We start from the raw sequence: 12,080 nt of genomic DNA, 5'->3' as shown, positions 1-12,080 counted from the left end.
GTTTGTCGCGTATACAAAGTGAAAGCATTTTTATATACATGCTGGATGTCATGTTGGTCGGTATTTTTTCTTTATTTTAATGTCTAAATTTGTTTTAAATTTGGTAGCCTTAGAAATAATTCAGGAAGTGAAAATTGAAACATACACTTATTTTGATGGGAGTTCATGAAACATTCTATAAAACTTGGTACATGTTAGGTTACAATTTTTATGACAATTATTCATGCTTAAAAGTTTGGTATTATTTACATTATTTTGGCATATTACATGAGTTGAAAAATACACCACAAAATATTTATAATGGAGTTTATTCGATATTATGCATATTTGAAAATTTTAGAACGATCATGTTGTAAAATGTTTTACGTGGAATAACTGTTATTTATATAAGGTCATTATTGATTAAAAAGAACAAAATTATTGCCCTTAACATTATTCATTGTCTTTTATTTTATTCACCTCCTAAACAAAACTCAAAACACAAATTTTCTCTTTTCCTTCTCTTCTTTAAAAAACTCAAAAACAATGTGCAACACTACAAAAATATACGTTTGATTAGCCATTAAGAAGCGATCATCTGAGCAAAATCTGAAAACCACTTTACCTATCCGCTATTTAAAAGATGGACTGAAATTACAAACTTAAGCATCCAAGGACCATCTCCGTACTAATCAATATTTATGCAATCAAATTGCAACTTATCTTATATGATGAAATAACACATTGGTAACTAACAAAAAACAACCGCATAAATTAATAGATCCTTTTATAAATTGATAAAACAACTTTGTTGCATAAACATAGTGTCTTATCATAGAAAATCATTAAGCAAGTGTTGATGAGCATAAATAAATGGAAAATTGACATAAGTTGAGGTGCCACAAGATTTAGAAAAAAAATACAAAAAATAACAAGATTTAAATATAACTTTAATCGATACCAGGCAAAGAATATTATTTGCCAACATTTCTTTCAAAATACACCTTTACTTTCGATCCAAGAAATAATGAAATTTTCATTAATGACCTCACAGTTTCGCAAATCCTGTTGACTTGCAAATCGGGCAGGAGTTCTTGTGTTGCAGCCATTGTTTGATGCAACCGTGATGGAAGTCATGCCCACAATCCAATGTTCCAAGATCGTCTCCATTATGATATTCCTCCTGATTTAAAAATATTGTTAAAAAAAAAAATTAATATCATGAATTTTTAAAATATGGGAAATTAAAAAAAAAATTCGTTATAAGATTGGAAAACATTCAAAGACATAAACTAGTTATTGAAGAGTATATAAATAAGGGAATAAATGTAATGTATAAAAAACGACTTAACAGATGAAGTCAGGAAAAAATATAAACATACCTGACATACGCAGCAAGGTTCTGCATCAGGCTGACCCGTTTCAGCCACATACTGTTTCGTCTTCAGATGCTTTGAAATCGTCTCTTCATTCAATCCCGTGTTCACGTTTCCAATCCGCTCTTCTAAAGCCAATAACTCCTGAAAAAACAATCATCAAAATTAACAATTTCTTAAAGCACAATTTTACGGAAATATATAAATTAAAAAATAATTATAATATACCTCGTAAGACATATTATCAATATCAAGCCTCATATCTCTATGTCTATCGTGAATATCCGCAATCCCATAGAAAACCGATTGATCTAAGATCATTAGATCCTACAACAAGACATAAAAAACCACAAAATTAAAACTTTTTTTTAAAATCTCAAAATTAAAAAGTAAAATCTTTTAAAAGGAACAAAAGCTAACCTCAAACCGCAAGGGTTCACCCCTGCGCATGAGATCCAACACATTGCGAATCTGCATTGAACAAAGACCAGTTACGTTTTACTCCCTCGACTTCTAAGTTTGACAGTTTTGGTCCCTAAACATTGGTGGAATATAATTATAATAGAACAAACCTCAGACACGAGTCTGCCTCTTCCTTCGCTTCCACCTGTCATGGTTCGTGAAAGATACGGAACCCCAAAAGCACCATCGAGCTGTCTACCGAGCAATACCGAGGATCTCGAGTGAGGTTGATGATGTTGTCCTTGGCTGCTAACTACAGGCGGAATCGGAATTCCTAATTCCGAAGTAGTAATCGCTGGCGGCAATCTAGGGAAAAGATTACTGTTCGGTCCACCACCAGCTTCGGAATCAGAAGCTGACAATAAAGACCTACGAAGAAATGCGGATAGCCTTCGAGGATGATAATGCGGGGAGCCACGAGGTGGAATGGAATTAGGTGCTGCTGATGTCGGAATCGGCCCTGAACTCGGTGAGGCTCGAGAAGAATCGGAAACACCAATTCCGACATTGCTTACGGCCCCACCACCACCGTTTGAACTCCAGTTGAGTTCAGTTTGGAGAGCGGTTCTCGTGTCACTCAGCTGGGCGAACAGAGGATGGTCGGAAATAGAATCAGGCTCATTCCGATCGCCGGAAATAACAAGATTTGATGATCGAATGGCTCTCGAGCTTGGATTCCTACTCCACCTCGATGTCGATTGAACGTTCCTTCTCAAGGCCGGAATCCTCAAAGCCTGTTGACCACTTTGACTCGATAAATCATCGGATGTCACTGCTACAGGCGGTGTTATAAAATCTACAGGGTTAAGTCTCAAAGAAGGATATAAACCCGAAACATCAGGTTCCCCATTATTACTATTATTACTATCTTGTTGACGCGAAGAAGTAATCCTCAAAACATTTCTACGGGAATTCTCGTTTCCTCCACCGACACTCAACCCAAGTCTCGGAATAATTGATTCCGAAGTTGGAGTGGCTTCGCTTCCATGCCATGTGATGGAACCACTTTCCGCCCTTGGAACCATGTCCGAGCTTCCGATTCCAATTCCTGAAGAAGATTGCCCTAATTCCACTGCTTTTCTTTTCCGGGACAATCTCCGTTCCTCTAATTCAATATGATCAGAAGATGATCCAAAAGGGTCGGACGAACTACTACTACCACTAGTAGTAGCCATTGATAAAGAATTTGATAGATTCATGGTGACATTGTTATGATCACACAATGAAAGCAAACTTGATGGTGATTCAGGGCAAGATTTCATTAAAGAAGAACTTGAACTGGGTTCACCAACATTCCACAGACTTAAATTCTGTCCTTGATTTGTTGAGTTCAGAAACGGATCATTTGATGGAGAGTTTTGCATATTGTTTTCAAAGCAGATTTGCTGATCGATTACGTTTGCATCACTTGATGATGAACCATGTTCGAACCCTAATGTTGCAGGAAAAGAACCGATAGCACCCCTCTGTCCTTGCATTAGACCAACCAACAATCTACCAAGATGATCGCAACTTCGTTGAAAGCCTGAAACTTTTCAGAATTATTGTTGTTATTGTTATGCATAAAAAAGAAGTTTGCCCAATTTTGAACCCAACAAGTACTAAACGTGAATCGGAAAAATGAAAACAAGAACAAGTGAACAAGAAGAAAGCTTTCACAACCAAACACCACCCACCCACTAACCCTAGAGTCAAATTCACTTAATTTGCAGAAATCGAGCCACCCATTTACAAGCAATGGATTTACCCAAATCTACAATCAATGAATATAGATACATATATGCATACACCCAACACATAGAAACATAAAGCATTATTTCAAGAACATAATCGTAAACTCGATGAAATTAGAGGAATTTGTTCATGAATAAGATAAATAGCAAACTATTGAAACAGTCAAAAGAAGTGTCAAATGGTATATAGACAAAAAGGGTGTGAATCTACCAACACACGAAAAAATGCACAAAAAACAAAGAAAGCATCTCGATTAAAATACAACAGAAATGAAGAAAATTTTCTTGAAGATAAGTAAACCCCAGATGAGAAACTACAATATACAGAAAGCAGAAAGCGGTCATCATCGAGAATGATGGATGAAAGGTGTGTCGAAGAACATACCAAACGAAAAAGCGAAGAGATTGTAGGCGATGGATCTAAGATGAACGGGTATAAGGATTTCGAAACGGTTGTCCAAGAAGGCGAAGATGATGATCGAAACGACTTCGTCTTTACCGCACCCCCTCTCTCCAAATAATCAATCAATCAATCAATCAGGTTTCTGATTCTTGAAGCAGATACCCCTTTTCAAAGAAGAAGAGGGGGGTTTAGAGAGACCTGGGGGAGAGAATCAAAGATGAAATTGTGTTTTGTGGGTGTAAAATGACATGAGAGAGAGAGAGAGAGAGAGAGAGAGATGGAGAGATGGTTGGATTAAAGAGGAGAGGGTAATCTTTAAATTACAATCTGACCCAGAGAGAGAAAGAGTGAAAAGTCGCTAGTTTCCCAAAGAAAAAAGAAAAGAAAAAGAGGGGTAATGTAATGTGTGTGGGTGTGGTTACCAAATGGTGTTGTCTCTCCTCCTGTCCCAATGCACGCCGAGCCGATCAACTGTGAAGCTGTGTTTCTTGTTTTCTTCTTCACGCCAAGCACCTCCTCTTCACTCTTTACTCTTCAGTCAGACTCAAAAGCCTTTGCATTCGCTTTCACGTTAAGCCCCTACTTCTCACTACTCACTCATCTTACTATTTAACGTCTTTTCCATGTATGCTTTTTCGGGTAAAAAGATCTCTGCAACTCTGCAACCCATTTTTAAAATTCAAATCCCACACGATATTATTTTATTTTGTTTGTTATCTGATTTTTATTTAAGGAAAAGTGAATATAGATTATTTTTTCTCCTTTTGTTATTGACAAATCCATTAAAAAATGATGAGTTTTGTCTCCTTCAAGTGTCCATTTGAGTTTAGCCCTTTGTTTGATTCAGCTATTTTTCTGAAGACCGCTCTCATTTCTGTAATCTTTGTATCATTAAGGGTGTGTTCTTCCGTTGTTCGATCAAGTTGTTGGACTCTTTTTTTGTTTCATGTAACTTTTGTATCTCCTTTGAATGTTATTAGGGTCGTTATTTCTTTATTTCATTCTTTAAATATAATTGACGGGGAATGAATTATGAACTCAACTCACCTGAATTAAGGGGATTTGGTACCCCTAACATGTATATAAAGTCTAAACTAAAATATTTAAAGAATAAAATAAAGAAATGACGAGCTATAGAACATTCAAAAGAGATTCAAGAGTTACATGAAACAAAAAAGAAAGTCCAAAAACTTGATCGAACAGCGGAGGAATGCACCCTTAATGATACAGAGATTGCACAATGGAGAGCAGGCTTCAAAAAAATAGTTGAATTGGAAAAGTATTTTGTCTTAGACATTAAACAAAGGGCTAAACTCAAATGGCAGTTGATGGGGACAAAAAATCATCATTTTTCCATGGATTTGTCAATAACAAAAGGAGAAAAAAATAAGATAGTAGGGTTATTAATTGACGGGGAATGGATTATGAACTAGACTCACCTGAATTCAGAGGATTTGGTACCCCTGACATGTAATATGAAGTCTAAACTAAAATATTTAAAGAATGAAATAAAGAAATAGCGAGTCACAAAACATTCAAAGGAGATACAAAAGTTACATGAAACGAAAAAGAGAGTCCAAGAACTTGACCGAGCAACGGAGGAACGCACCCTTAATGATACATAGATTGCAGAAAGGAGAGGGAGCTTCAAAAAAAAACTTGAATTGGAAAAGTATGTTGTCTTAGACATTAAACAAATGGCTAAACTCAAATAGGCAGTTGATGGGGACGAAAACTCATCATTTTTCCATGGATTTGTCAATAACAAAAGGAGAAAAAATAAGATAGCAGGGTTATTAGTTGACGGGGAATGGATTACGGATGTAGAAACAATCAAATCGGAGATATTTAGCTTTTACCGGCTCAAATCCCAAGAGAAGTGGCCCTCTAGATCCAAGTTATTAAGCTTGAATTTCTCATCTCTTGATCCAATAGCAAGTGCAAGCCTTGAAGTCCCATTCACTGTTTAGGAGATATAAGGAGCCATTTGGTCGTGTGGCAGTGAGAAATCCTCGGGCCCCGATGGTTTCACGTTCAAATTCCTAAAAAGATACTGGGACTTATTAAAAGTCGACATTGTTAACGTCGTTAAACAGTTTGAGAGGTCTGGAAGGATAGAAAAAGGTTGCAACGCTTCATTCCTCACCCTTGTCCCTAAGATAAAAGATTTGCTTACAGTTGGTGACTTCCAGCCCATAAGTCTTGTCGAGTGTATGTACAAGATCATCGCAAAGGCCTTATCCGCTAAACTAAAACAGGTGATCGATGTGTGTATTGGTGATGTTCAGTCGACATTTCTGGAGGGCAGAAATATCATCGACGGGCCCTTAATAATCAACGAACTTTGCTCGTGGGCAAAAAAAAAGATGTGACTCTTCAAACTCGATCTTAATAAAGCTTTTGATTTGGTCGATTGGGAATTCCTTAATCATATTCAAATGCAAATGGGGTTTGGTGAAAGATGGAGGTGTTGGATACAAGGTTGTATAAGCTCATCAAGAGCTTCGATTCTCGTGAACATATCCCCAACAAAGGGATTTGATATTAGGCATGGAATCGGACAATGCGATCCCCTATCACCACTCCTATTCATAATAGCAATAGAGGGTCTAAATATTGCTATGAAAGTTGCATGGAGAAAGGTATCTTCAAGGGTATAAAATACCAAATTGTGACTTGACCTTGTCACATCTGTTCTACGTTGATGATGCACTCTTCATAGGGGATTGGAGTGAAGATAACATTAAGAATCTTGCTAGAATCCTGAGATGTTTTCATGTATCCTCAGGACTAAAGTCAACTTCAAAAAGTCAAGAGATTTTGGAATTGAGGTTTACCCACAAGAAGTTTTGTCTCTTGCTGCACCATTAGGATGTGAACCTGCAAAACTTCTATTCATATACCTGGTTGTTAGATTAGTGTCTAAGCTCGTAACTATATTTAGTATGTACTTGACCCGGTTGTGCATGATCCTTTTGGGTTGCATTCACCAAAGCAACTTGATATGCTTCATTCACGAAGCTGGTCTCTAAGGGGTTTTTAAGGAAATTGCCTAAAAAATGGCGATTAAATGGGTATCCACTCTTACCCACCGCACTCGTGACTAGTGGAGGGTCGTTAGCCGAACAGGTAGCATAGGACACAACTTTCCATTATAAGTATAATGAACTACGATGTAACTAAACACTTTTATAAATTCTCCAAATCTTAGTTACTTTAGGAAAATGTGGAATTGGTACAAATCCATGAAATTGCACATTGCACCTTATTAGTCGATTAGTGGAGCATGTTGTCTAAAACACCTAGACAAACTACAGACCCATTCATGACAGTGTTGCTTCAATACCTACTTCCAAAGTATGATCGACTGTGGATGGTTTGAATAACCTAGTTATTCGGAAAGTCAAACATGCAAAGTGAAACACAAGAATAATACTAATCCTATATGCCCCTAAACTTTTGAGCGACATATTGATTACTCATTATTCATTGTATAATGTTTTGATTCAACTTAATACCTGAATAAAAACAATAGTTATGCCATGCTCTAAGCATACACACTATGTTTGTCTATGGTCCTGACTTTGTGAAATATATTAATTGAAAACATTTCAATGATGCTCATTTCACAATTCCAAATCTTTATTGCAAGTGTAAGAATTCCAAATTATTGTCACTGCTAAACTATCATGCAATGCAGCCTTTGTAATGTCATGGTACCAAAAGTCATAGAGACTTGACCAATGATATTACAAAAATTTCCACTAGAGATTGATAACAAACAATTTCAAGGAAGCGAAGTATCAAATTCAAAGTACGTTCCTTTGAACATCCTTCATGCATAAAAGTTTCTAACTTTCTCATCTAGTCCTCACCTCCCAATCTGGAAGCATTCCATATTGTCCATACGACAACTCATTATTAATAGACTCCTGTTTATTCATAATAATGTCAAACGGTCCATTCATTACTATATTTCCAATTATCCTTAAGCGACCAATCCTTGGCAAACCTTAGATTGTCCTTAACAATTGTTTAACCACTTTAGTCATACCCGATTCTATTCCTTTTTCCCATTAAATGCTCTAGGCATTTGGAAAATTAGAACACGATAATATTATAGCATATGCAATCGATCCTATACCCGAAGCATATGGGACACAATTCATAATGTCTAACATAAAGACATGATACTTGGTCAGTCTTTTGCTATAATATTTATATTTTCCATGTTCTCAAAATTCAAATTATGAAGAGGGGTGTCGTAATGATAATTAAATTTTGAGAATGCAATTAACATTTCCACATATAGAATTTCCTTATGTTGAACCATTCCAACATAACATTCATATATATATATATGACTAATTTTGATTAAAAAACTCAATCTAAGCTTTTAGATTTTGAAATGAATTATAATTTCCTTTCCCTTACTTATAGCAAAACAGCTTTTCAAACCCTGCAACTTTGCTATTTGAAACCTTTTGTTTTTCTATAATTAACATTGCTAACTTGCAACACTTACCATAATAATTATGCTCCCACTAGCACAATAATTATTATCTTACTAGCATAACACTTATGCTCCCACTAGTTTTGACATGTATTAAGAAATCAGTTGAACTTATAGAAATCAATACTTGTTGACTTTCTTACCAAAGTTCAAATTTCTGATAGAGGATGCTTCGACAAGACTTTATCTAGGCTTCTCAAACTCATACACCTTTCTATAGATAGCTCAATGTGTGTCTTAACTATTAAGATGTTTAGACCCTTTGTCATTTCTCACAATTCAAAATATGAAGATGGATGTCGTAATCATAATTGAATTTGAGAATGCAAATATCACAATTCCTAACTATTAAAATCTACTTAGTGAAAGCGTTTCCTAACAATCATTCTCATGAATTTGAGAGAAACCTTATGACACTTAGATTTTATGGTGTATGTGTTCCTATCCATGTGAATTTGTCATAATCATAATCACAAGACAAGCCTAGTGAGAAATCCAAACTCATATAGATTGAACTTGTTCAATCTTAATTTCTTGCCACTTAGCAGCACAAGGGCCTACCATGTCTTCCAAGTTGTTAAACAACTCACCCATACTGATCAATAAGACTTTCATTGATCCAGGTGCTTTGCCTTATGCAAAAACTGAGAACTCATAGAACTCACATGCATAGTCAACTTTACTGGAATGAGCACAGAAATAAGAATATGTCAACACGATAGGTTACAAACCTCAAGTTGTGTTCTAGTGAAAAACATTAGGTTTATTCTTGATTAGTTCTTGAATCTTGTCAAGATCTTTAAGACTCCCACTGACCTCTTGAAATATAAGACTCTCTTGTCTAGAACCATTCCTTGACAAACAAATATTCAAAAGTTAGTGCAGACTCTAATCAAGATTAGCACTTCACACAATTCGCCTTAGTTGGTCTTTGTTTTATCCAAAACATCACATCTTACCAATTTCAAATGTAAAAGAGTAAGAAACATTTTACTCTACATTTGACAAGTGTTACAAACCTTTCTTAATATTATGTCACTCGAGTTACAATCTTGGAGTATGACTCTAAGACTTGTTTTTGGAACGAAGTATGATTCATCTTCTTGATTTAACCATTTCAACAATTCACGATTCCTCTTCTTAGTCATATAGATGCACTAAGATATCCTTAGAGGATCAATTGTGATATGGTTTTCCATAATCATTAAGATGATCATAAAGCCCGATACTAAAGTACTCTCCTATCTTTTCGGATTGGAGAAACTTTTATCTTTCTGCCTAATTTGATTCTTCTCATTCGTTCTGCCATACATTGAAACTTTTCCAATGTTTCATAACTATACTTAAACTTGTAAGCGTAACCATATTTACTAACTTTTAGTAAATCATGACGAATAGTCTCATCGATCTTTGTGGTGGACCTGACCAGCGCACAATCAAGTTTTTATCATCATTTTCAGCTTCATTGAGGTAAAAAGATTGAATATTGCTCCTTATATGCTTAGATCTAGTCTTCACGAAGTTTTGGTCCCTTTCGGTCATATGATGAGATCCAGTGGGTTTCTTCTACTCCAGAAGTTAGGATTTGCTTCTCTTGATGTTTCTGAGGTCCTTAGTCCACAAAGTTAGCATCTTGATTGTTGTGGATCAAACATGCACGTGTTTAGGTCATTTTAGTGAAAGTAGAATGCTAAAAGTAAGGTTTGGGTCCTTTTGAGCGATGCAACAGCTCCAAGTTCATGAATTTATGGATTAAGACGTTTAATAAGACTTGGATCTGAAGTTTGGACTTCTGGTTGCAAGTATTAAGCACTTAATATGAAAAATGCTTAATGGGCACATAGGTTGGACATACGAAAGCGTACATTGCACGTACACTGCCCGGTCCCCGATCATGCGCGCTTAGTTTTACGCTACACGTACACAACTTGTATGCAGCGCGTACTAGTTATTGTTGGTGTATGCATGGAGTAAGTCTGAGTATGTCGAGCGTACTCAGATTCCGTTGACTTCTGTTAACTCTCTCGGTTTGGGCCATATATGGACTAGAGGAGTTTTGAGCCTTATTGAGCCATTAACCTTCTGGATTTGGGCCATCGCTAGGATTTGGAACTTTTATAATTAGGCCCATAATGGATTCTAGCCCTCATTTAGGAAGTTGGTCCATATTGGGATTTTTGGTGCTATTGGATTGGGCCTCGGATTTTGGGCCAAGTGAGGAAAGGGTAAAATGGACTTTTACCCCGATTTTTGGGCAATTGGACTAAGATTATGGCTATGGGTTGTGGACCAATTATTAATTAGGTATTATATGATGATGTTAGCATCAGGATTTTTCCAGATCAACAGTTTAAGCTTTTATCTAAGATATTCAGCAGTTTGAGGTGAGTTTCCTCACTATGCTTGGCAGGTCGAAGGTACCAATTCTAGCCCGTGGTTTATTATGATTAGGACTCTAGTTGTGTTGGATTAGTTTCTAAGTCCGTAACTATATTTTGTATGTACGTGACACGGTTGTGCATGGTCCTTTTGGGTTGCCTTCACCGAAACAACTTAACAATGTAATTTAAGGAGAGAGAGAGAGAGAGAAAGGATATTATGGTTTATTAATATTTTATAAGAATAATATTTTAAAGGAGAATTCATATTTATTTAATTAGTATTGGTCATAAATTAATTAGAAATTAATTTGGTGACTAAAAGAGATTAATTAAATAAAGGGGCATAAACTGTCAAATGTATGATAATTGAGTTTTGGGCTAGGAATCCTAATGGACTAAGGGGGAATGAAATTATTATGAAATATCATCATATTTTCGTCCAAGGGCCTTATTCCAGAAGGTTCCTTGGGCTATTTGGTGGCTAAGTTATCCATTAGGGTTTAGACTAAAACCCTTGCAGCTTACACTATAAATAAGACCCCAAGGCTTCAATTTTCGGCCACTTGCTTCCAAGAGAAACCTTAGGGCCGAAAATTAGCATCCTCCCTCCTCTCTAAAAGTTGCCTTCTTGCTTGTGGTGTTTGTGATCCATTAGAGGAGTTACAATTATGACTCTAAGCTCAAGAGAAGAAGATTCAAGCCACTATTTAAAGAGGTAAACATCTATACATGATGTTATTAACTAATTTTGAAATTATGTATACTATATTAGGGTTTGCAAATCTTGGATTTATTGCATGTACAATAGAGAAACCTAGATTCAAGCATTAGGGTTTGTATGAGCACATATGATTGTTCTTATGTATAAAACTCATCAGTGGTATCTGAGCCTTGATTGGTTTCAATTGTATGTGATGTTATGATTGATTATATGCTGAAAAACATTTTCTTGCCTTCTGTTCAAACTGACTCGACGAGTCACTTCATGGACTCGGCGAGTCAACCCAAATCAGCGAGTCTAGTGAGTGACTCGGAGAGTCGGAGCGTCAGACAGAGGGATTTTCGGATTTTCTTATGGTTTTGCTGAAGGATAATTGCCTTATATCTATTTAACTGATAAGATTCAAATTTTATTGTTATTGTAAGATTATCCTTGCCAAAACACAAGATAATTACCAATTGAATAGATAATAAATTTCTTATATAATTAAAATTGATTATTTGAATTAATTG

The 12,080-nt window shown here is 35.9% G+C and overlaps 1 protein-coding gene across 2 annotated transcripts; it reads right to left on the bottom strand.

Annotated features, from left to right (window-relative positions):
• Positions 1 to 839: 839 nt before the first annotated feature.
• LOC145025550 (E3 ubiquitin-protein ligase MBR1-like) lies at positions 840 to 4,316 on the bottom strand. Of its 2 annotated transcripts, none has more exons than XM_078976785.1 (6): positions 3,936 to 4,316; positions 1,928 to 3,348; positions 1,776 to 1,826; positions 1,584 to 1,682; positions 1,362 to 1,499; positions 840 to 1,162 (listed from the first exon to the last, which is right to left on the bottom strand). In XM_078976785.1, exons 2-6 carry the CDS (start codon positions 3,293 to 3,295, stop codon positions 1,028 to 1,030), a joined length of 1,791 nt encoding a protein of 596 aa, XP_078832911.1. In that variant the 5' UTR covers positions 3,296 to 3,348; positions 3,936 to 4,316; the 3' UTR covers positions 840 to 1,027. The 2 variants fall into 2 exon arrangements, with proteins under 2 accessions (XP_078832911.1, XP_078832912.1); XM_078976786.1 differs by having other exon boundaries at positions 1,928 to 3,342.
• Between the last annotated feature and the right edge of the window lie 7,764 nt (positions 4,317 to 12,080).

Source organism: Lactuca saligna, chromosome 1 (genome assembly GCF_052625555.1).
Source record: "Lactuca saligna cultivar CGN05327 chromosome 1, ASM5262555v1, whole genome shotgun sequence".
In the NCBI taxonomy this organism is placed as follows: domain Eukaryota; kingdom Viridiplantae; phylum Streptophyta; class Magnoliopsida; order Asterales; family Asteraceae; genus Lactuca; species Lactuca saligna.
This window is presented reverse-complemented; position numbering and strand designations above follow the sequence as displayed.

Coding starts and splice junctions, on each gene's coding strand:
- LOC145025550 (XM_078976785.1), bottom strand. CDS start 3,295: ATGCAAGGACAGAGGGGTGCTATCGGTTCTTTTCCTGCAACATTAGGG. Junction 1,827..1,927: donor GAGGCAGACTCGTGTCTGAG/GTTTGTTCTATT, acceptor TGTTCAATGCAG/ATTCGCAATGTGTTGGATCT. Junction 1,163..1,361: donor AACCTTGCTGCGTATGTCAG/GTATGTTTATAT, acceptor TTTTTAAATCAG/GAGGAATATCATAATGGAGA.